The sequence below is a fragment of the Coturnix japonica genome, chromosome 21, assembly GCF_001577835.2.
Source record: "Coturnix japonica isolate 7356 chromosome 21, Coturnix japonica 2.1, whole genome shotgun sequence".
NCBI classification, from domain to species: domain Eukaryota; kingdom Metazoa; phylum Chordata; class Aves; order Galliformes; family Phasianidae; genus Coturnix; species Coturnix japonica.
The window spans coordinates 1,889,839-1,914,510 of record NC_029536.1 but is presented as its reverse complement, the minus strand read 5'-3'; the positions used below and the strand labels follow the sequence as shown (position 1 = coordinate 1,914,510).

The window sequence follows — 24,672 nt, the reverse complement described above, 5'->3', positions numbered from 1 at the left end:
TGGAATAACTCACAGCATCACAACTGCACTTTGTCAAGCACTTCAGGATGCTCTGAGATTAAACATGCTGTTGGGAAGAATTAGCTAATGCTGGTGATAGTTTAGGTAGGATCTCCAGAAAGCAAGAAATAAAATCAATCTTTGCTTGAAACTCTATCACGATCTCCTTTATTTCTTAAATGCTACGAGAGTTACACAGCAAGGACAAATGGTAAAAGTAACAATAATCATGAAAATTAATCTGCGACAATGAAGAACGAAACGAGATGTATGGACCAGGCCTTCCCCTCAGTCTTGAGAGGAAGCATGTCATGCATGGAGCAGAAAAGAAAGGGCTCTATTTCCAGCCTGTTATGCCAGTGGCCTTCTGTATCTTCCGGCTAACAAATATCACATTGTGTGACTGTTTCCTCACTTGAACTCTCCCCTGCTTCTACATCGCCAAGTTGCAGACATACAAAAGTGCCTTGGAACTTCACTTGTATCAGCCAAATGAACTCAAAGGGTTCATCTGCTGCAGTATTTTGTATCAGAACTGTGCCTGACAACAAACAACTGCATTCCCACTTAGCACCCTTTGGCTTGCACTGTGAAACAGCCTTAAAATGCACTAGTTGCACGTATTCCAAAGATAACTAAACTGGAAAAGCATGCTCCAGCTTCTTGATGCTTTCAGTCCGGTTGATCAGACTGGCAGAAATCACAACCAACCTTCCCACCTGAAACATGCACTGTTTCATGAGCTTCCATTCAAGTTAAGCTCTTTTACTCTTCAATTAAGACCTCATCTTATGGAAAGATTTTCCCCCCTCCCAGACTCTGCAATGGGCTCTTTCACTTTCTTCTCCCTCTTACGTGCCACTGGCTCCATGCAGGTGCTTTACTCTTTCATCTGTACTTACTTTCCTTCCTCCCTATTTATGTCCAATTAAGATCATGACTATGTCATCTTCACTAATCTAAGCCTACAATTTGCACACACGCACTCTCTCCTGCAAATTATCACGTAATGATAAAATGAGGGAAAGCATATATTACAGGTTACAGCATTCCTAGAGTGATTAACAAACATAGTTAGTTGCTAATGAGTGAGCTTACAGAAGGCAAGACTGAGTAACAAAGCCAAGACAAGCATGAACATCAGTGGAATAAAACCCACCTCCATTGCAGTTTTCCTATTGGGACAGATAAAGTCATAAGGAAACCATAATATCTCAAGTAACTTAAGATAGAATCATTTATCATTTATCAGAAGGAAAGGCTGAGGTGAGAGATGGGAGAAAACCAGCTTGTTTAGAATCACATCGAGCCTCTGGCAGAGTGGGAACAGAACACAGTCCCGTCCCTCAGCTAGTGGTTACCTATAAGCCCAGACTCCTAATTACCACGTGCAAGATCACAATCATTTAGGTTGGAGAAAACCTTCAGGGTCATCAAGTCCAACCATCAATGTCACCTACCAAGTCCCACCACGAAACAAGATCTGAACGGCTTCTCACCAGCACTGGAGGGCACACAGCCCTTGATAACTCTCTCTGGATTAAGAAACACAAGTATAAATAAGAATCTCTTCAGCTTAGAGCTCAGTCTTCTGGTTTCTTTCAACAGTTTGAAAACACACAGATCAATGGCCAGCAATCCTGCCTGGATTTCTTTCAGCCAGAATTTTAACTTAGTAAATCACACGCTGGATGTGGCAGGCTGCTTTTCTAAACCACTGTTTCACATCCTCAGCCCAATCACACAGAGCATGCATCCCCTGATGAAAAAGGCCCACAATCTCAACTCAATCTCCCATTCTGATCAGCTGAGGGTTATTACTGCTTTGTCTGACCATTATCCAAATTCAAACTCGAGATCCAAGCAAGGATGAGGAACTCATCAAGCTCTTCCCAGCACTTGTTTCAGTGAACAAATACATTTATTTCCCCTTAAGCTATTTTGCAGCCTAGAAGTCAAACAAAATATTTAAATGCCTCTGGAGTTTATGAGTAACCCTGCTTTGAGCTGATGTCTATATGAGCTGTGCTAAGCAATCTGAACCAGCAAGCAAAGATCTCCAACCTTTGACTCACAGACATGAAAGGGAGGGAGAAAGAGATTAATGGCAATTATTTGAGACAGTGCCACATTGATGGAATAACCAGAGCAGCCTTACACACCTGCAGGAATGCAGCCTAGGTTCCAATCAGATCCTGCCAAAGGCAACCTAGGAATGGCTGAATACTTTGGGAGAAGGGAAAGCAAATAAGGACCTGGGCCCAAGAAGCCTTATTTTCATCTATGCACAAAGGACCAGAGGTGTGCCATGGTTTGGGAATGGTGCCACAGCATATCTCAAGCACTCAGAGACACCGTATAGAGCTTTTCAGATTTTCTGGCTTTCCTGACACTTTACCTTGCTTGTATTATAACAATAACAACTTCCAAGTTTTTGGACACCCCCACCTGATACAGCAGAATTAGATGTGGAACTTCAGCCCACAGCCCCACTACCTCACACATACACACCCCAGAACAAATACCCCTCACTAGCTTCTTCCTTTGGGGACCATGATCCACCACAGTGCCTGACAGGCTATTTGGTGGGATGTGTTGTTAGTCTTGTTCCTCATAATTAGCTGATGGAAGTTATTCAACAGTCAGTCTAACTGTGCTGTAATCATACCTTTTTTGTGTGTGATGAGCTCACAAGAACTGTGTGGGGAGGATCCACTCAAGGACTGCAGGAAAACCATACTCCAGATACACAGGAGCTTAGCTCTGTCCATAATGTTTCTGGATCTGATCTAACTGACACTGGTTTTACAGCACTTGACCTCCATCTGCAGCTGAAAGTGTTTGCTCCTGACAAATTTGGTTTGGTTTGCACTGAAACAAAAACAAATCAACAAACAAGCTTAGAGTGAGAAATACAAAAGCAGACTCCTAGAGCTCTTTGGAGCTGATCCCAACACTGCGTTGGTGGCAACTAGACCTATGTGCCTCCCTTTCCCCTGTAAAAAGAGGATGCTGACATTTCCCTGTTTGTATGATGAGGTATTTATATTGTTATTTGTGAAGGGCTGAATAAGCAACTCTTTGTACCTGGAATATATAAAGTGCTAAGTGACAGTACTCTTCCTCTCAATGTACACCAGCATATGAGAGATCACAATCAGGCTTTGCTGTTATTCTTCTAATGAGTACATTGCATGAAAAAGAAAATGCCTGATATAATGATGGCTAAGATTAGTGTTGCAGGTTGGTTTATTTAAAGCAGTAACATAAAAGCAAAAGGTCTGCTGATTCAGCTCATAAAAATCATTGATGCGTAAAAACAACAATAATATCAGAAAGAAAATGGGAGGGAGGACTGGGAGAACAATAGAAGAAAAGTAAACCCAAACCCATCATAAATGCACGCAAGACAGATGGCCTAACTCTTTCAGAAAGCATTTGCAAATACCCTCATGCTTACTGGGAAGAAACTCTACATGAAAAACGTATGGTAACTGGAGGGACATGGTATCATGAAAGGCATCTCTTTTCCATCTATCTTTGATTGAAGCTTCTGGTCCAGCCAGCAGCTTGGGAATGTCTTCATTTACAGTATTCCTTCCTGAAGTCTGAAAGCAAATTGAAATGGAGATCATTACCTGGACTGGCATTTCAAACCATCCAAAGAAACACACAGTGATGTGGAATTAGTTATACAGTTACAAGCGACCATTTGCAGTCCATCATGTTCCTAGTATCTTCTTCATAAACCTCACAGTGAGATTTATGATATACAAACTATTGCACAGATCATCTCTGCAATGTGTATGTAAAATATCATGAGAACTGCATTGAGAACTGCAGATCTAAAGCAACTCATGGACCGTCTGGATCATTCCCTTCTTGATGCCATTTCAGACACATTTAATATGTTCTAAATTCATATGAAAGGAGCCATAGTACCTTCTTATAAGCACAGCTTGTCATAAGCTCAACTCTGCAAACTGACAGATAGCATTCAGAACTAAGACTGGGTAAACAAAAGGAGATTCAGCTCCCAGAAGGAGGGAGCTGTTTTGTTGGATAAAGTCAGTGATTGCCTATTGCCCATAAATTAATTCAACTCACAGCACCCATCTGCACAGCATTTTCTTCTCAAATACCATGCCAGTACATTTTTGAGATGCATCTCTCTCTGAGGTTGTAATACAGAACACACTATTCCAACCCTGCTAGGCATTCTTTTTCCAATAGAGAAAAATTCTATTTGTGTCATGCCAGAAGCTTTTAAAAGCCTAATCACTACTTGCATCTTGTGGCTCCATGATGAAAGGACAGGAAGGGAACTGGCTTCTCATTCCTGCTGCCATTTGTCATGATGTTTACCATTCTTCATTTGCCTGTGGCTTGGTCAGCTCACTGCTATATTGCGCTCTTCCCTCCCCCCTTCTCCAACCCATCAGAAGGTTCCTACAGCCACCAATTAAGGCGAAGCAGGTCATTATTACCTTTGTCTAAATCAATGTTCTTTGCTGGGAAACTTCTGGCTTGCTCAGCCTTCTCCTTCAGGATGTTGTTTTTGTAATCTGTGTAAGGGAGGAGAGTATGTAATTCAGACAGCCATTAGAACATTAAGAGAAAACAAAGCTTTACAAGCAAGGGATCAGCCCTTCGCTGAAATACCCTAGGTCTATCAGTTCCAGATAGACTAACTCATGGAGTTAACCAACTGCTCAGCAGAATAACATGCTACATCTTAGGGTTGCTGTATGTTTTTCCTGGTACCAATCATGCTTTAACTCTGCTCCTCATAGGTACCACAGTGTCTTCCATCATGACAGCAATTTATACTTGCTGCTGCTCTTGTCTGCAACTCACTCTCTGCTATTCCATTGTTCCTTACTTCACCTTCTGTATCTGCCTTTGGCTCACTGGGGCCATTACTGCAGTAACGTTGAGACTCAAAGTACATGAGATTCTCCTAAGTGTGCATTCACAACCACAAAGTTATCTTACTACAAAATGAACGTAGAAATGTCATCAGAAAGTCCTTAGTTATAAGAAGTTCCAAACAGGTATGGAATACAGCTGCTGGCTGATACATACCCAGCCTGATGTCTTCATTTCTGTACTGAGTCAGATCTGTTGTGTCGACTGTAAATTCTTTAAGATTTACATCCTTCCTGGAAAACCAACAAGAATGAAAAAATGGTTATTGGTCCATCCTTTAATAACTGGCTCCTTTTACACCTTTTTTTCCCCCACAATAGCTTTCTCAAGAACTTAAATTGTTTATTGCCCTTACATCTGGAGGATGGCTAAAAAAATCTCATATAGGACTTAATTATTTGTTAAATGCATTACCCCTTGACTACTACCTCCTAAAGACAACTCACATAAACACAATCTGTGAATCAGTGCCCAAATTATAATCAGAGATGCCAAGTGATCCCTACAAGCCATTTTCTCCTTCCACACTTTGACAGCATGAAATTTGCTTCTTGATATTCAACCATTAAGGAAGCGTGTATTTCCTGGGAACATTACCCTAATAATGACTACAGTGTAAAACAAATAAACTCTGTCAGACAGCCTGTGCTGTAGGTGGCTGTGTTCCTACCAAACAGATCCTCAGCTGTTTCAGGCTCTTAATGACAGCACAGGCAAAGGACCAGTTTGTTCTTATGTATTCTACTCACAGACAGCAGATTCTGTAATGATACTTACTCTCCATATTTCTTCACGTTGTATTCATAACCTAAACAGGGAAAAGAAATAGAATGAGCACTTATATCCAATTCAACCAACACCTCTCAGATACCACTGATAACAGCAATACGTAGCAGCTATTCAGTCGCCTGCTATGATGCTTCCAACAAGCAATGTGCTGCAAAGTAATTAACTGCAGAATCACCTCTCCTGCCATAGGACATTCCCCAGCACTCCAGAGATGGAGTTTTCCAGCACTCACCTCTCTGCCGACGCTTGCGGGTGATGAAGACAACGATGATGAGCAGGACAATGAAGAGCAGCAGCGTTGCCAGGACGTAGCCCAGCTGCTGGAAGAAGTGGATGCGGCTCTCAGGGATGATGACGTTTATCACATTGTGGCCCCTGACAACATTTGGATCTGAGCACAGAGAGAAAAGGAATACATTGTGACTGGCATTCAAAGCAAAGCATGTTTGCAAGTGGGTTCATATGTGGAACTGAAAAGCATGTTGAGTGGCCACTGCACATCCCCATGCTGCTGTCTGCTTATCAGAGTGCTGCTCTTGTTTACAGCATAGAGCAAGTCCAGCAAGAAGCCACAACAGACAACCCAGAGTTGCTCTGGGGTAGCACAGCCCTCTTCTGGGTCCCTTGCAACACACACACCACATCGCTCCGGCTCCAGACAGCTGAAGTATGAAGCGGCCACTCCCAGCCAAGGGTTGTAATTTACAGAGTGGGAGGAATTTTCAGTGCCAAAGAACGAGTTCCCTTTTAAATCAAATAAAACCCAATAAATAAAATAAAACCCCCCACAAAGAAAAGCCAAGATTCCATTCCACTTGTGGGTGCAGCAGCGCTGCAGTTCCTCAGCATAGGAAAGGGTAACTCTCATCTTTTACGTGGAACATTTTTTGTAGCTCTCAAATAAATAGGTCAATGTGTTGCACATACAAAGAGAGCGACTTCTCTGCTTGCAACTGTCAGAGGAGTAGACAAATCCAGGCACAGACTGCAGAGCCATAGGACAGACTGTGCTGTGGGAAGGCTTTTCAGAATAGAGCTGAATGCATCAGCACGGGGTTCTGACCACCGTCCTCCAGGGAGTTTAATCCCATACCCAGTCAGAGGGAATAAGGGGAAAGATTGGGAAAACATCCCCGGAGCCATGATGCCATTCAGCAGTGTTTTCTGAAGCAAACAAGCCAATAATAAGCACCGATTTTAACATTGGGACTGAGTAGTCATAGGGATGAGAGTCAGCCAGCCGGCCTCATTTGTTATCAGACATGGAGACATGGCTTTGTGTCCAGCTAATTGTATTCCAACACGAACAGCCTTCCCCAGCAGCGTTTTGGTATTCCTCTTTAAGCGAAGCCACATCTCCAGCACCAGTTAAGGTCAGAACTGATCAGCACGAACAAGAATGTCGCAGTCGAGCTAAGCCAGCAAGTTCATCATTATTTCAACAGCTGGTTTTCCTTTTGAGGCCATTTGGGAATGTTAGAAACTGCTCATTTCCATCAGCTCAGTACTGTAAATAGGCCGAGTCCAGAAACACAATATTCCCCACAAAAAAAAACACAGCACCAAGTGCACTGATTTTGTCCAACCTCACCCTCTATGACAGCAGGGCAGGCAAGCAGCTTATTAAGCTAACCAACACATCTCTAGATGCTGGATGCTTTGTGTGTGCTGGCTCTCCTGCTCAAAGCTATAGCATGTATTTTTCACCACTAAAAAATACCAAACCAAAAAAGCCACTTGTGAAGCTGCAAACAGTGTACGTGACAGTTCTGCTTTAACAAACCTCTGCATCACGAAGGGCTTCTTCAGGAGCTGCCATAATGAGATGGTAGCTGCTGGAGCAGCCATTGAGGCAGCAGATCTAAATGCATCCTGTTCCTGGACCACAGCACTGCAGGGAAGGGTCGGATCTGAACTGAAACTTTAGCCAGTATCAGAGAGGTCACTAGAATGGCAAGCTGCAAAACCAGAGTTGCAGCTTCATTCTATCACCAGCATCCTTCAGTATATCTCAGTACGTCCATTCACATGATCTAACTACTGGAAAATAACTCCTAATGGTGGGGAATGAAAAACTGGAAGAGATGCCTTCATGTTTCCTTACCAAAACTTAAAAGGCTCAGATCTTTCAGCTGGGATAAATGGACAGAGCTGCACCATGAGAGCTCACAACTGTTGGATACGTGGCCCATTTTCTTGTCTAGGCTGTCAAGGACAGAATGTAGTTCTGCAAGACAGGCTATTCTTCAATCACTCGCTCCAGAACAAACACAGAGTAAAAATACACTAAATTAGTAGACATACAACACACTTAACTCTGCTGGGACTTGGGAACAGAATTGAACTCATGTTTATAGTTCAAAACAGGATGAAATTTCCTGTCTGGAAACAGCTCTGAGCTTTGGAGTTAGGCCAGAAACGATAGTTGCTCGCTGAGAAAGATCTCATTGCTTTGCTTTTGTTATCTCCTGATGTTTCATTCTGGCTTTAAGTTACAGCCTAGAAAACTTCTGCACAGCTCTTCACATAGGGGCACAATATCTCAAGCCTTTGCTGCTATACACAAACAGGCTGCCCATCAGCGAGGGGCTTGAAAAAGGCACTCCAGCATCTCAGCTCCTTTCCCTGTTCCCATGGACTCAGCACATTTTTGTGCCTGGTGCTCTCAAAGCAGCTGATCCTTCCCTGCCCCCAGGGGATAAAGCTCCTCGAAGGCTGTTCTTTCTGGTGGTGGAAATGGCTTTTCTTAGGAAGACAAATTCCTTTAGCAGCACTAAACCAAGAGAGCCCCAAACAGGTTGTATTACCTGCAGGATCTGCCAGGTAATAGATTCCTGGATGGGCAACAGTGGAAACAAGATGTAGTTTCCATCTGCACAGTGGGTTCTGATAGTGCTCAAAGAGACTGAGATTTGTGTGTTCTGGTCCCTGTGTCAGCACAGCCCCAATGGCCGCCCCTCTTCTGTACAGCCAGGACTTCTGGACACCAGCCTTGGTCCCAGTGGGGAGGTGAGGAGGCTTCCTCCTATCACCATTACTACACAGTAATGTCTAAAGTCTGTGGTAAGCAGCCAATAAATGTTAAGCCACAATGAGCATTTTAAAACATTAAGATGGAACTATACCTAAGGGGCTTTCACATATATATGTATATTTAAAACTCAGGATTTTATTTGTCTGCCTGAACTAAGCATGATGGTTTGGGGTTTGGACAGGCTGTCAAATGATAGCTCAACTGCAGTGGAAAATGTGAAAAAGAGAGAAAGAAAAAAAGCTGAAGGGTGGAGGAAAATTCCTGGTGGTTGATTCTGCAGGGTCTGGCACCTGGCACAGCTTGAGCCCCTGTGCAGCAGGGAGGGAAGTGCTTATGCAAACAGGAGCATGTTGTAACAGCAAAGGCAGCATAGAACCGACCCCCTACTCCACACCCTCTCCTGTTTCATAGAAGCAAGCAGAAATGGGAGTCTGTTAGAAAAACAGCTTGCTTGCCTTAGGGTGTTTAAGCACTGCAGAGCAGAGCAAACAGCAGCAGGACATGATGTCACTGCAATACAGCAGGAGGGGTAGTTAGACCTGGTGGGTGGGTCACTCCACTGTGGGTGCAGCTCAGTGTTAAAGCAACACCAGAGAATCCTCACTAATATTTTGAAGAATGTAGCTCCAGGTACACAATTGTAATGGGAACAGCTCAGAAAGAATGCAGCCTACACACTAGAGCACCACACTATTAGTGAGAGAGGGAGGCAAGACTTTATCTAACTCTGATTTTAAGGGCATTTTGCTCGTGGCTCAAACAGGAGAAACCATACAGGAAACACCAGCATTGCTTCGAGTGGCACCTTTAGTTCAGTGGTGTCTGCAGTGCTTCTGCAGGGCACAGGTTTGCCTTGACCACACTCCCTCCCCCCTCCTGCAGTCAGAAGCCACTCACCTACAGCCGGGGCATTGTTGTGGGTTGTGAGATTCACCACCTTCTTCTCTCTCACTGGCTCTGTCACAAAGACCTGGTAGATCCTACGCTCGTGCAGGCCGCAGTAATGGTGGTGCAGGTGGCAGGAATAAGTGCCTTCATCTGCATTTTCCAGCTCAGAAATTCGCAGGGAAAAGTCACCCAGGGCAAAGGCTGTGTCAGTGATGTTCATCTTCTGACGAATGAAGAGAGGCCCATAAGAGCGACGCTCACCGGAGGCGTACAGGTCAATGAGACGGTCAGCACGGTCATGGGGAACCCCTGGGGGCTGCCTGTCCCAATGGACCACTTGCTGTTCCTCTTCACTGTGCCGTTCGGTCCAGATGTGGTTCCGGTTGACACAAGGGAGCATCACGGTACTGCCTTCCAAAGCAACAATCACAGCCTTCTCCCCATCCCAGTATTCCTTCGCTGCTTTGGCTGTAGAGATAACACGCACATCTTTACACACTTGTCTCATGCTTAAGGACACACATGCACACCTGAGGTTGCTCTCAGACCCTGCAACCCTATAACACATCCTCTCCAAAGATCCTGAAGTGTCACAAGGGTAATGTTACCTCACCCACACTCAGTTTAGCACTTAGTGAACAAAGGCACCCATATCTTCCACATCCCAAGTCTGTGCATTAAGCACGGCCATTTCCATTCCTTAAAAGTGAGAGTTCATCTCTTGCTTCAGGATGCAGGAAGAACATTCAACAGACCATGAATAGAATAAGAATAACAGACTTCAATACACTGCGCCTTGATTCTCCAAGCAGGAAATGCTTTCCTTCCCACAAAATACCCTAATTACTGAAGAAGTGCAAGGAACACTGTCCTGTGTTTTGTTCTTGAAAGAGGAATAACAGAAGAATCAAAACACAGATGAGCAGATCAGGGCTCACAGGCCAACCTGGGTGTTCTCATTGCATAGAAGCTGTGGGAACAGCAGCAGGGGTGCACTTCTACCCCATCAGTCTTTTAGACAGCTCAGCACTGGGGGCCACTGGACTTCAGCTGCCACACTTCCCCTTGCAGAAAGGAACACCACATGCTGTCACACTCACCTTTCTTGGTGATATCTAGTTGAATTTTCACAGTTTCATATAAGTGGCAGTAGTGATGGTGAAGATTACATGAATATACACCTGCATCGCTCTCTGCAACATCTAGTATAAGAGAGAAGAGAGGACAAGTTGAATGTTTCATGCTGAGCCAACTACTTTTGTCATTTATGCTATTCAACAAATGCTTGCACTGAAGCAAAAAGACCTTTGCAAAGCTTAGGGATAAAAGAGAAAAAGATCCTGTTTAGTACCTTTGATCACCAGCGAGAAGTTGCCATCTGTAAATGCATTCTGGGGCATTAATATCCTCCCTTGGTTGTAGGAGCTGTAGACACGCTGATCTCCTGCTGAGTACATGTCACACAGCCTCTCCATCTTGTTATCTCCATAGTAGGTGCTGTACACATCCCAGTGCACCACGCGCTGGCGGTCATTCAGACGGTCCTGAGTCCACACCATGCGGTAACTCTTGCAGGGCAGGACAGCCTGAGACCCCCGTGTGGCACTGATGTTTAACACTGACACTACAACACTGTCTGGGTTTGAGGCATCAGCTGGGACTGAGGGCAAGGAGCAAAGAAAGAATAAAGTTACTACATTAATGGCATGTAAAGAAGGGACTAGAGTAAGATTAGGTCCTGTCCTAGAATCTCTGCACCCAAAAGAAACCCATCTGATAGAAAGTAACTTTCAAGGTTAACACAGAGCTCTCTAATGGAGAAATACAATAAATAAATGATTTCTTATTATTTTCTTTAAGTTAAAAATCACTGATTTCCTACAGCAAAAAACAGTGCCTGTTATCAGGATCCTAAATCTGACCCATCATACCTACCCTTTCCTAATCATAATGCTCGGTTAGATCAGTGTTTAGAGGCATTAGGTTCATGGTGTACATGGCTGGTGCCTACAGAGGTTACCCATGAAATCCCCATCACGTGGACTCTGATTTCATGACACCAAATTTCTTCTTATGACCACAGAAACCCAATCAGATCACAAAGACGTCACTCACCTGAATATAAATAAACAACAGAACCTGTTAAAGCAGAAGAAAAAAAGAATGTCAAAATTAAAGAAGCAAATAAATAATACAAATGCAGTATTTGTATAAGTATATTATTGCATCTGTTACTCCCTTTGTTGTTAACACACTTATTTAACATGGGTATTGTGGTTAAGCCCAGAGACTGAGCTTGCTTGGTGCATGATGCCTGTGAGTAGAGTCCACCCATCCTCCTGCTCACATTCCTGGTCTGCACAGTTGACCATCGATGCTCTGGAAGCAACCACAACTCTCTCCAACTCGCGTGACTCAGATGCACGCAGGAAGAACTTTGTTACAATGAACTGATGGCTTTGTTTCTGCACCCCCCCGGCCTCATCCCTCCTGCTTTTTGTGTAGGAGGGGTCTGAGAGGTCTCCTGGCACCGTGCTTGGAGGGCACGGATTCCCAACACAGTGACATCATTCATCTCTCTAACCAGTCAAGCCCAAGTGGGTTCCAGCAGGATAACAAGCTGTTTTGTCCTGCTAATGTCATAGGCACAATGTCCTCCTGACAATGGCTGCATTTTTGCTTTTCAGCCCTGTAAATTCACTCCAGATTAGGGCTATTTTAACTGCATCAGTGCACGGGTTGAGAATAAACTCTGTTTCTTTTCCTATCACAAAATATTGGGCCAGTGGCACCAGAGAACAAAAGTGAGCAGCACTTTCTGTTGAGCTGCCAGCTCAAAGACACTCTGAATGTAAGGAATTCTTTCTACATCTGTAATCTCAGCATCATAAAGAAAACAAATTCCTTGGACGGAGACCATACAGCTCTGGATATAAGAAAAGACATCCTACTGAGACATTGTAACCCCATTATTTAACGGTGTCTGCTACTAGGCTGCAAAATACCTGATGGTAAAATACAACAAGCTGCCAGCCTCTGCCAGCACTGCCCACGTGTCAGAGCTGGTGGCATCTGCAGGGTGACAAGGGAACAGCACAGCATCACAACACGCATGGCAGCTTGCGTGCTAGGAAGCGAGCTGGCTGGCTGCACAGAGCTTTGCTTTAATGCTCATTGACAGCAAGCTGATTTGGTGCTGCAGAAACATCCTCTTCTGGCTAAGCAACAGGAATGCATTTACTTCCCTCCTTTCCTCTTGTATGTTAATGTAAAAAACACTGAGACCGAACGCAGCACCATAAACCTAACAACTGACAGACATCCCTCTAAGCCTTCCAATGCTCTCTGCTCAGCAGCCTGTCCTTCTGCTTCTGCACGCTGTGCTGGTTCTGCTGGCATGGCAAGGTTCATCCAGCTCTCCCTGCCCTGTCCATGAGGGCCAGATTTGCTGCTGTGGTCCTGGAGGACCCCTGGGGTACTGGGGTCCTTCTAGGAGTGCCCCTCAGTGACCAGGGGACATATAGGAAAAGGGAAAAGCATCTGTTGAAGCCTTGCCTGCCTCTTACCATCTTATTTTGACTCGCTGGATGCTGCCACACAAAGATGGCCCTGGGTGACTGTCACTCTGTGCACTAGAACAAAGCTCATGCAAGATGCTGGCCTGATGAAGCCCAGCAGCTGAAGCTCTGGAGGGGACAGAAGGAAAAAGGCGTGTTGCAGGCTTTATAAGAGCCATGGGAACTCCACAACACAAAGAAAGCAGAACCGACTGTGATGATTCCTCGTCAACGTTGGAAATCTGAATGCATACACAGAGTTATTTGAGATGGCTGTCAGTGAAATAGCTTATAAATCAAAGGAATCTGGAATGCCTCTGATCTCTCATACGCCTGGAGAAAAAGGAATTTAAAACAACTGGTTTTTAATAAACTGGACACAGAGCAGCAGTTAAATATGAGATTTGCTCTGCTATGTGAGACCCAAAGTGCAATCCAGAGAAAGACTTGCCCCCCCCCCCCCCAGCTTGCTTTCCGAGTTACTGTTTGCATAACACAGTTGCTACTGAAGATAATCAGCAATATACTCATAAACCTGCAAAATTAACAGCTTATGAGCTACAGGAGTGGGACAGACTGGAAGCAGTTATATCGGTGAGTCACTGCCCAATCTGCAAGTATAAAACCAAGGATTATTTATGCACCTTATGGAAGCTCAGCCTTTTGTGCTCATGGGACTCCAGCAGCTTCAAAACCACCAAATACCTTAAGAGTTGGTAAGAGCAGCTTTCATTTTCAAATTTCCAGTTCCATGTGGAGGATAATCGCTTTGACCTCTCTCTGTGTGATATTCTTAAGGGGAAAAAAAAAGAGACACAAGTCTATCTGCTATCTCCTGACTTGTTCTCTGCAGCCTCTCAATAGGATCCCCAAGGCATTCTGCTGCTCCCACAATATAGGAAGAGGAAAGCAGCCTGCGAGTTTCCTAATCCCTTGTAAAAGGCAGGGCCAGCTCTTACAGCTTGAATCCCTGCCACTTTCATAGTAAAGAATTAGACCACAAAAAAAAACCTGCAAGCAAACGACAAGTAAAAGCCTCAGGCTCTGAAAGGCATCTTACACACTCGGGGATCTCGAGGCTCTGTCCTCAGAGCAGTTCAAACAGAAATCTGCCCCCTGAGTCCTGCCTGAACAAGAGCATGGCTCCTCTTCTCCCGGAAATAGCTGCTAATGAAACCAAGTTCCTGTCTCACACTGAAGAATACCAGCACAGAAAAGGGAACAGCAAACACAGTAGGCAGCAGCCTGAGTGCCAAGTGGCACATGTGCTCCATGGGACACAGTGAGGGCTTTGCCACTGATGCCAGGATAAGCTGCCTGAACTTCTTCCCTTATTTTTCCCCACAAACCCTGCTGCTTCTGCAGGAGATTTAATGGTCTCCATTGAGTTATTACACAATTACCTCAAAAACAGAAGCTTGTGCTAACAAGCTCTTTCCAAATACTTCTGGAAAATGGCAGAGGCTCCATCCTGACTTTTTGTCACCTCTTCAGGGAGCTGACAAAGCACCTAAGACACCATGATGGTTTATAACACAGTCACATCAAGGTGACATCTACACAAATGAGTCCAGCACTATTGATGCAGTCACCTTTTTAACACAGATCAGTAGCCAGAAGTGCCACCTGGGCCCATCTCAAACACAGACAGACAGAAGATGGTGAGCAATAAAGTTCCTTGTCTAAACAAAGTTTTCCCTACAAAGCCAACTGATAGACGAGCCAGGCTTTGAAACTGGACTTCTATCTAAGTCTGTACTTGTTTATTTTTAAAGCTTGCTGGGACAAGTTTCTCACCAGATGAGCATTCTGCTTTCAAGGATGCTTGCACTGGAACTGCTGGCCGCCCACCCATCCCTGCACTTCACTGCAGGTAGAAACGTGCTGTGAGTTGGCAAAAAGCAAGAATGTGCTGCCTCAGCAGAAAGGAAAAAGCCTCCTGTCTGGACAAGAAACCAATCACACTTTGGCCACCACACAACCAAGATCCTTAGCAGATCTGCCCTGACTTCCTTGCAGACAGCTCGGATATTAGCTCAGCTTTGTAAACTCTTTTCTGGTTCGTGTACTTGATGTTGGCTTCAGGCCCATGGAATAGTTTGCAGAGCCATTCCAAACACAGCTCTGTTCCTCCTTGCAAGATATTAACACTTGAGGGTGTGGTTCTTCTCCAAGCAGGATCATCTCAGCTAACACAGAGATGCAGATTTCCTCCCTTCTCTCCTTACACCAACCTGATCTGGGTGGGTACAGCAGCACTCAGCATCACGGCTCCCTGGTGTATGGACAAGTTCTCTCTCCAAAATACACCCAAAGATGTCCATGAGAGATCATCCATCCTAAGGTGGGATACTTGCTGGCTCCGTGCTGTGCAGCAACCCAACCTGCTGATCCTGCCCCAGGCACTGCCAACGTGCTCAGCCACACTGGGGAGCAGCTGGACTGGTTAGTGCTTCTCCTCCTTCCCCTGGTTAAACCCACCCCCCCTTACTTTTCTGAGCCACTATAACCCTTCTGTCCCTATGACTGATTGCGTTCCTAACCCTTGCCTTTAGACATCACATCGGGCTCTATTTGGTGACATGAGAGCTACATTAAACAGGGGTCAAATTCGAGCTCAGGTGGAAAGCCACAGCCTTTCATTAAGGGCTGTGAGAAGCAGAAGGGACACTGCACCCCAAAAAGCTCATGCTCCTCATTTCATACTGCCAACATCTGGAATGGGGTCTTTCCATTCCTATCTGTCTTTATGCTGATAGGGAATAAAAACCTTCATTTGTACCTCCATCCTGAATGCATGCACATATCGGCTGTTTTTGCCTATAGAGAAGTACAAAATAGCCTTGTACCCTGTAAATTCTAACTAGCCAAGATCTACAGTGCTCTCCTTTAAGATTACTGCTATTGAATTTATAATTCAAGTAACTGACAGGAAGAAATAAATTGCACAAACATGCTGAATGAAGCAGCATTTAACCTCAAGTATTTCTCCATTCTTTCCCTTCCTCAAAACAGCCTGAGAACCCCATAAATCTTTCCCCTCCGCAGACCCAAACCCAGCTAAACAAGGAACCTGAGCAAAATCCAACACAGATAACAGTTCAAAATCTCTTATCTCCAGCCCCGTCCTCTGCAGCTGAAACAGAAACAAGTAACATCACATCGACCAGTTAGGAGCTTACTTTGCTGAAGCAAAAGCTGCCACAGAAGGAGTTTTGCTAGTTGCTCCATTCCTTCGGCTTCTCCGTGTTTCCGTCTCTCTTGAAAAACAAGTTGAAGACTTTAAAAAGAAACTTTTTTTGGTGTTGTTGTGTGTTTTTTTTTTTTTTTTTGCTAGCTGGAAAACACTATGACCTCATCAATTTACATCCCGAAAGCTGTGGACAGCAGCTCATATTCTGCAGTTACTCCACCTACAAGTCCTTACTCCCCACCTCCCCTCTGCTCTCCCCCACGCTCACACTCCACCTCCTTCCTCGCCATAACTCTCCCTGCACAGTTAGTACAAACACCCACTCCTCTCCTTCCCCTCCCCTCTGGGACCTGACTTTGATGTCAAACTTTTATCGGCTATGGTTGGTCCCACACAGCTCTGGGCTCTAGAAACAAATCTTTCTCCCTTCCCCTGAGGATGGAACTAATTTTCCTTGTGCTTTACTTGATCCAGCTGTTCCTTCCTTTGTTTGACACTCGTCCAGCTGTCTGCTCGAGACGATTTATTCCGTTGCCTTCAGTGGGTTTTTGATCTTTGTCTCCTCATGTGGTTTTACTTTAAGCTCCAGTCTCAGAAGACAACCTAGAAAACAACGTTTACTTTGTCCTGTGATTTGTAAGCAAGGACTTAATGGCAACTATCTCAGCAAAGGGGTAATAATGGCAAAGGCTGGATACATGGGAGCTTAGAGCAGTGCAGGCAGTGAAGCCTAGAACACAACCAAAGCCCCAGACCACTGCAACATGGGGAACAGGATTTCCTGTCAGACCTGAACACAGAAAGCTTGGGTGAACAATTCCATCACTGAGAACACACTTTACTTTGCTGTCATTAAACAAACGCATCAAGTTGGAGTACTCACCACCCAGCTCCATGAGGCATCATGGCTCTGAGAGGCTCAGGCATTGCTCTAGGCCAAGCACATGGTTCCATCTCCACCTGCCCCTGAGCAATCCCAACAGCAGGTGATCAAATGAACCTGAAAGAGGCTTTTAATGCAAGACTTGCAGGAAAATTACATGCCTAGACATTCAGGAGACAGCGCAGGCACTGCTAATGGATGTTAAAATACAGCAAACTTCTCTGCTTGCTCTTATTATGATGTAAGGTTGCTGTTGTTTGTGGTTAGCAGTGTTTAACAGATATAACTACACAATCAAATTAGTCATCAAGTGGATTTGGGGAAAAAGGGACATTTATGAGCGATGTTACGATTCTATCTGTAAAACAGAGCTAAATATACATGGGATTCTCACACGAGAGCTTAGAAACAAAAGCTAAACCTTCCCATGACACTCATGGAGAGAAACTTAATTGCCCCACTTGCATTTTTCCATGCTGACATTGGTCTGTTCCATCTATTTTACCCTATCCCTGAGAGGGGAAGCTGCTCTTGTTGTGCAGGTGGCAAACACAGCACCCTGTCCTTCCTTCCATCCCACTCAGCACTGCAACCTCAGGTTGCTTTCGCACCTCTCTCTGCACCCCAACCTTTGGCAATGCAGAGGTTACAGGCTCTTCTCGCCCGCCTGCTGGGATGGATGCAGAGTGCTGTGGTTGCTGCTGTCACGAATTGGCTATTTCCTGGCTGAAGGAAGCCAAGTTCAAGCCAAACCCACTGCAGCCTGCTGAAGAAAACAGCCCAGTGGGAGGAAGGAGGAACAGCTTCTCTGGGGTTCATAAAAGGAGTAAAGGGACGCAGTCTCCTGCCCTTTCCTCACTCATTCTGTGCAGTCTCCAGTCTGCCCTGTGTCCCCAGAGTCTTGTTGCATCAAACAGATCCCAACATGCAGCTGCACCAACACGGCCCCATCAGATGCTGAGCATTTAATGCGATTCTCCATGGAGGTCAGGCTAAGGGACTCTGGTCAGGCAGTGGTATTTTGGGTATTGATTCTTAAAACCAAAAGCATCCCTTCACTGCCCGCTGCAGCACAGCCTGCTTAAGTGAGCAGCTCATGCACACGTGGGGAAGGTATACAAGAGGCTCTGCACCTGCCGTGCTCACTGCAGGCTGGGCAAGCAGAGAGAAAGGCTCTTCTGTTCCAGTCACCCCTATTTCACCCAGAAATGCTGGTGACTCAGGTGGAAAAAAGCCCTGCCCAAAGGCAGATTAATTGGCTTGTGGGAAGCAGTAATGAGCAAGCCACATCTGCCAGGCACTTTGCTGTTCCTGATCCCTTCTGTTTGAGCATTTTTGTTTTCCGTGCCTGCAGGCTGCACTGAAAGACCTCCCAATACATCTGGCCTGAGCACCAGTCCAGAAAGCTGAGCAAATATCAGGTCTGATGCAAAGAGGTGCCCTCCATCCTCCATCCATTTTGAGAACCATTAAACTTGGGAAGCAGGAGCAGCAGTCACTTCCACTCGACTTTCACAGCTATAAGTACAAGTAATGCATTGAAAAGGAGTGCCAGTATTAACACTCTGTTGACACAAAGGCACAACTTACAGCACGAGGATTTAGATGCATGATCTGTCAATGCTCCATTTTTGTATTACCAGCAACTTCCCTACACCTTCTCTAAATGTGAAACCTATTGTACCGTGCTACAATCAAAGGAAAAGGCTACAGCCCTTCCTAATAGTAAAAACAAGGATAATCTTTTATATGAAAAGTAGCAGGGAAAGCTACAGCTTGCAAAGAGTGTTGACAGGTATAGGGGCAAAACCAGCGTGGATCCTGCTGAACCAAAAGCACAGAGCTCTGCATGGAAGCAGCAAAAGAGGCAGAGATAGTGCAGCTGGGGGTTCCAGTTTTGGGGCAGAGGAACCTTCAGAGCTGCCTGCTGATGGAGAAGAGCAACATAACACAGAGCCACATGAATTACCACAGGGTACACGCTTCCCAGGAGGCTTCATTTGGTTGCAAAGCTTTTCTTATTAAAATCAATCTTTCAGCTGCAGTGAATCCCATAAACAAGGCTGAAATAATCCAAACTTGCAGCAAGAGCTGTGAACTAAAAGGACAAAACTGAGAGCCAACCACAATGACAGGGCTGTCAAGTGAAGCCTGTCATTATCCCAGCAATGTAACAAGCAGTATCTCTCTTACACACCCAGCAATACAACGTTTATTCTCTGTTCCTTAGCTGTAAACGCTTGTGCCCCTATTTGCATTCTCCTAAGATGGTGTTCTCAGCTTCTCCCTGTCTCAGCTCTGCAAGCCAAATGCACTGGAGCATAAACTGATGTGATGTGATGCAGCAATAGCAGAAACCTTCCAGGTATGTAAGGTATTTAGGCAGATGGAACATTAAGAGGATTCTGATCTGCTTTAACACACTGAGCTCTGCTCTTTGCCAAGCAAAGACCCTGATATGCACTAAGGGTTAAACTCCAGTATCCAAGCAAACTGGTCTTAGCAAACAGACCACATGTGCCTAATGCCTGTGTGTTCCTATGCTGCTCTAAGCGTGACTGCTCAGGTAAGAAGGTGAGAACTCTGTGTGCACCCTTTGCTGTCTCTGCAGCTCAGAGGCTCCTGTTCTCCTGCATCTCTGGATGCCACTATATTTAAACTCTCCTTTACGTTGGAAAGCTGTCAGCTGCAGATTCCTGGGATTCATCTCAAAACCATTAATACGAACCAGTTACAAAAACAGAGAAATTGCCCAGGAAACCAACTGAGTTTTTTGTTGTTTTTTTTTTCTTTTCTTTCCAGACTTAAAACTGAAGATTATTTTTTCCAAGATAAAAAAAAAAAATGAGCTTTGGCGATTCTTCCATAAGATGAAATCCAAAAGGTTTGGTGCAAGTAGAAAAGACAAACGGGTTTCTGTGCCCCAGAAGCCATGAGAGGCAGGCAGCCAGCAGGCCCAAATCAGCAAGCTTATATGAACCACCAGCTCTATTTACATCCACTCAGAGCCTCTCACAAACACTTAAGACCTATCAGATCATGAACCCTGCTTTAGGTAACAGCGACATTCATTTATCACTTCCATTATAAGAAAAGAACGTAGGCAGAGTCTCCCTGCCTTCACCTTTTACTTTCCTGTTCATCTCACACAACTCTGCTCCACCAGATGGTTTTTCTGGTGCTGAACAGATTTGCCAACCTCTATAATGCTTCGTGCCATTCACAGCCTGTGAAAATCACTGTCAGAAGCCTGTAAACAACAAATCCTTTTGACAGGGCTTTTGAATCCGTGTCAAGCTTCATAATCTTCCAAACAAGCACCTGAATGCCACGCAGTTAAGCTAAATCTTAATTAACTCCCCATAGGTTAATAAATGTTTTCACTGGATTGTTGTGTTGTTTTTCTTCTTTTTCTTTCTTTAAAGATATTTGACTGCATCCCCCTCAGTCCCAGGTACCTGACTGAGGGAGCACTTAAGCACTACCCTCAATCAGGAAAGAAACAAGCAAGCAGGGAAATCAGAATAGATCACCACCATCTTCTACTACGTTTGCAAGGGTCTTTTTGTAGGTGGCACCACACTTGTGCTCATTTGCTGACAGGGCAGGCTGCCTGCACAGCACAGGCAGCTCCTCATAGGAAAAGTTTGCAGTCTAAACAGACAGGAGCAGCAGCGAGACACACAACACAAAAGGAAATGACTCACCCAAGCTTGCACAGCAGATCAGTGGCAGAATTAGGAATACAGCCCAGACCAGCTGCATAAGTACCTCAGTCTTTAGACTGTGCTGCCTCTGTCCTCACGGAGAGCCTAGAAAACCCTGAAGACTGATGAGGACGCAGAGTGAAGCTGGACAAAATCTTCCCTGTCTTTCAGATCTGGAAAGCTTCAGTGATATTAAGAACCTTGAGACAGAATGCATTTGGGTAGGGTAGGGCTGGAAATGTTAACTACAAAATGGCCCATGGCATCCCTCTTACCTCTCAGATCAGATCAGCACTCTGACTTCCCCAAGGAGAACTGCACTCATTAATACCTGCTGCTTCTATTCACAACACAGCAGGGAAAATGGTACCTTGCTATCTCTCAAGCCTATGGAGAGCCTGTAGTGCCTTCAATGCATTGATATTAGTTCAAAATCACATGAACCACGAAGTTCCTGAGGGGATGGAAAAACATGCAAATCGAAGTTGGAGTTACCATCAATCATAACTTCAAGAGCTGGCTCTGTGTACTTATATGCATCTGTTCATCTTCCTCTAAGGTTCACAACAGCAGCCAGCAACTGCTGGGAGTCAAGTGGGGGTTTCAGAGCCCCTAAGGTTCTATCACTTGCATCTCCATGCCCCTGACCCCTTTTAGATCTATGCAGAGAAAGCACCTCCCCCAAAATTAACTTACTGATATCAAGTGCCAGAGACTGAAGGGCATCCAACCTATGACATGGGACTGACTCAGCCCCATGGGAGCTATGGTTCTGTAGAGTCTTCACTTTTTCAAACCTACCCTGCAACCACTAAGCCCCCTCTAGGGGACCAATACTTAGAGCTGGTCCAATTTGGCAGATGGCAGACAGCACTGAGAATCAGGAGGAAATAACAGAGGGATCTAATCACCCCTTTGAACATTCATTCAGCCAGCGTGTTTGTCTTCAGACAAGTGAGAGAAAGCAGAAGCTGAGATGAGCAGCATTCCACCAAGATGTTACTCATCCCTATGGACAAAGCTCCAGAATTTTCCATATATCAGAACAAAGAGGCACCAAACAGGCAGACCTGGGTCTTATTATTCAGCTCAGTAGCACTCCTGTATTAAAAGGCCTTCACTTGACCCACTTCTTCATTCCAGATCTCAAGGCACTTCACAGGGAAGTCGTTAACCCTACACAAAAGGAAGAAGGAAAGGAGGAAGAGATGGGAGAAATAACTGGTCCACAGGACACAGAACACAGCAGTGCTGACTCAGTAACACAGGAGATGTCTGAACAAAGAGCCTTTTCCAGAGCAGTTCTCCAGCAATCTCCTCCACAGGCAACAGCAAGTCAGGCTCCTCTAACATGAGAAAAGCTTAAGCCACAAGCACACAGCACATATTTCTATGAAGAACCAAAAAGTTCTCAAACTGTTCAGGGAAACAGGCACATTTAGCTATTTATGCCACTTTGTGTCCCCTTTCTGACCACCAGCATTGTGCCTCAACCACATCTCTCAGTCCCCCTCCACATGGGAACAGCATTCTGGCACTAGGAGCTTTGGAAGGAGAACTCTGGTCCCCACACTAATTGCAGCCCATCTGTTGCACCCGCCTAAAATAATTAAGCAGTGCAATTCCAGGCACAGAATCTTATTTTGAGATCAGAAATGACTGGGAAAGAGTGGAAAAATTAATAGGTTGGCTCTGAAAAGGGGACTCCAAGGTTGCTTCCCAGAGAGTTGTATTACCTACCTCAGGTTTGAAGGCCATTTCATCTGAAATAAAAATACTCAAAGCTGAAAGGAGGTTCCCCTGTGTAATACAATATAATCCTGCTGCCAAATTTAGATGCACAAACATGGAGCTTGGCCAACTTGTAAGGGTAGTCTATGCAAACTGTATTTACTCTAGATCAATCCAAGTGCCCAGAACTTGAACTAAAGAAAACAGGGTGCTGATTTAGAAACCAGTTGTCCTGCTTCTATCCAGACACCTGAGTGCTGCACCACATCACCCACTTAGAGCTCCCCTCCAACACAAGCACAAGTTAGAAATAGGTGTTCCAGCTACTTACAGCTTGCAGCCCTACTCCAGAAGCAGCCGGCCCTACTCTGAAAACTAGAATCATGTTGTTATTTGCTCTCCTTTCTATTCCCCAGCCTCACTTCAGAGACAGTACTGCACCCAAGGCAGAAATAATGACATTGGGCTTTTTCTGCTTGCTTCCTTTTCACAGTCCCAGGTTTTTGCATAAAGTACTTGTGAGGGAAAGGCTTTCCTGCCTTCTCGAGGGCAAAACCACTCTTCCTTTCCCCAAGGAGCAGGTGACGTTATCAGAAGTAGGACACATCTCTCTCCATCCTACCTTCCGATGGGCCTGCGGTGCAGTTTCATACAGATGGCAGGATGCTGTTAAACCATGTCATTCTTCCACATCACAAGCTGGTAAAATTAAGCACTGACAGTTCTCTGGAGGATGCTCATTCAGACCTAAGAAAAACAACAGAAAAGACAGTAACTGAAGCAATAAGAATGGTGAGGGAAGCCATGCCAAGGCCTTGTAGGTCCAGGTGACCAGTCATAGATTTTGACTTCAGGCCATGCCTGGTGATTCTGCTGCTGGGCAGCCTCCTGTGGGATGATCCATGGAGAACAGCCAGAGCTGAGAGCAGCAAACCCTTTGGTCACAAGAAAAAACAGCTCTGACTCAAAAGCAACCGGGGGAAAGTGCTGGTGAGTAACACAGTACCATTTACATGCAGTCACACTGCTGACTTGGACTGTTCTAGCTGCTTTTACTACCTTTTATTTTGGCACGTTCCTCTATGATGCTTATCTTCATATTTGACCATTTCCTGCCATGAACTGTCAATTCCTTTAAAATAAACCCGACAATTTCCAAGCTATCAGGAAACAAGGCACATATTGATACGCAATACCAAATGTCCATTCAACCTCCTCCTTCCTGTTACTCTGTCCCACCTGCTCTGGCTATATTGGAAAGCGACAAAGAAATCTTATAGTTCTTACCAGTTCTGTGGGGTTTAGAAACACATCACAAGGAAGATGTCCATGGAAGTCCCAGACATTGGAGGGGTTCAACAAAGGGCAGCTTTGGCACTGAGAGGCATAGTTTAATGGGCATGGTGGGGATGGATTTACATTTGGACTTGGTTGTGTTAGAGTTCTTTCTTAACCTTAATGATTCCATGACTCTATGCATCAGTGACCATGCAGTGATCACGACTACAGAACTCAGTCTTATGTCAGGGAATTGAAACAAATGGAATATCAGACGTTCTTCAATTCTATGACTCACAGAACTCCTTGTTTCAATTCTGTTCCCCTGTCTTACAGGGAAAGGCAAGCGAAAATAAATGCCTCCACAGTTAAAGCAGCACATTGCTTAAAATTAGCTCAGATGTCTGCAAGTGCTACAGTTATTGAATTCTTTTTTTCCTATACCAGAGACAGCAAAATCTACTCTTCATTTGAGCTCTGCAAAGTGAAAGGCTCCAGGTAAAGCACAGAGTGCTGTTATTTTTGGAGAGCAACTGACCAGACTCAGCCCCAGCAAACCCAAACCAGGATGTTTTCACAGTCTGAAAAGTAATGTCAGCAGCAGAACAGCACGAATGACGTAAAGGTGTAATTTCACTTATCCACGGGTGCTGTTTGTAAGATCACTTCAGCCAGATTCTGAG

General features: G+C 44.9%; 1 protein-coding gene across 3 annotated transcripts; it reads right to left on the bottom strand.

The window, feature by feature from the left end:
• Positions 1–145: 145 nt before the first annotated feature.
• MXRA8 (matrix remodeling associated 8) lies at positions 146–24,426 on the bottom strand. Of its 3 annotated transcripts, none has more exons than XM_015882161.2 (12): positions 23,334–24,426; positions 16,856–16,993; positions 16,380–16,457; positions 11,756–11,779; positions 10,992–11,300; positions 10,741–10,842; positions 9,650–10,108; positions 5,951–6,109; positions 5,707–5,737; positions 5,086–5,162; positions 4,488–4,565; positions 146–3,608 (listed from the first exon to the last, which is right to left on the bottom strand). In XM_015882161.2, the coding sequence occupies exons 3-12, from the start codon at positions 16,426–16,428 to the stop codon at positions 3,583–3,585; spliced, it is 1,314 nt and encodes a 437-aa protein (XP_015737647.1). In that variant the 5' UTR covers positions 16,429–16,457; positions 16,856–16,993; positions 23,334–24,426; the 3' UTR covers positions 146–3,582. The 3 variants fall into 3 exon arrangements, with proteins under 3 accessions (XP_015737647.1, XP_032304617.1, XP_015737649.1); XM_032448726.1 differs by lacking the exon at positions 23,334–24,426 and adding an exon at positions 17,274–19,740; XM_015882163.2 differs by lacking the exons at positions 16,380–16,457; positions 16,856–16,993; positions 23,334–24,426 and adding an exon at positions 11,976–12,134.
• Positions 24,427–24,672: the final 246 nt, after the last annotated feature.

Coding starts and splice junctions, on each gene's coding strand:
- MXRA8 (XM_015882161.2), bottom strand. CDS start 16,428: ATGGAGCAACTAGCAAAACTCCTTCTGTGGCAGCTTTTGCTTCAGCAA. Junction 11,301..11,755: donor TGTTGTTTATTTATATTCAG/GTGAGTGACGTC, acceptor CCTTGCCCTCAG/TCCCAGCTGATGCCTCAAAC. Junction 6,110..9,649: donor CAACAATGCCCCGGCTGTAG/GTGAGTGGCTTC, acceptor CTCTGTGCTCAG/ATCCAAATGTTGTCAGGGGC.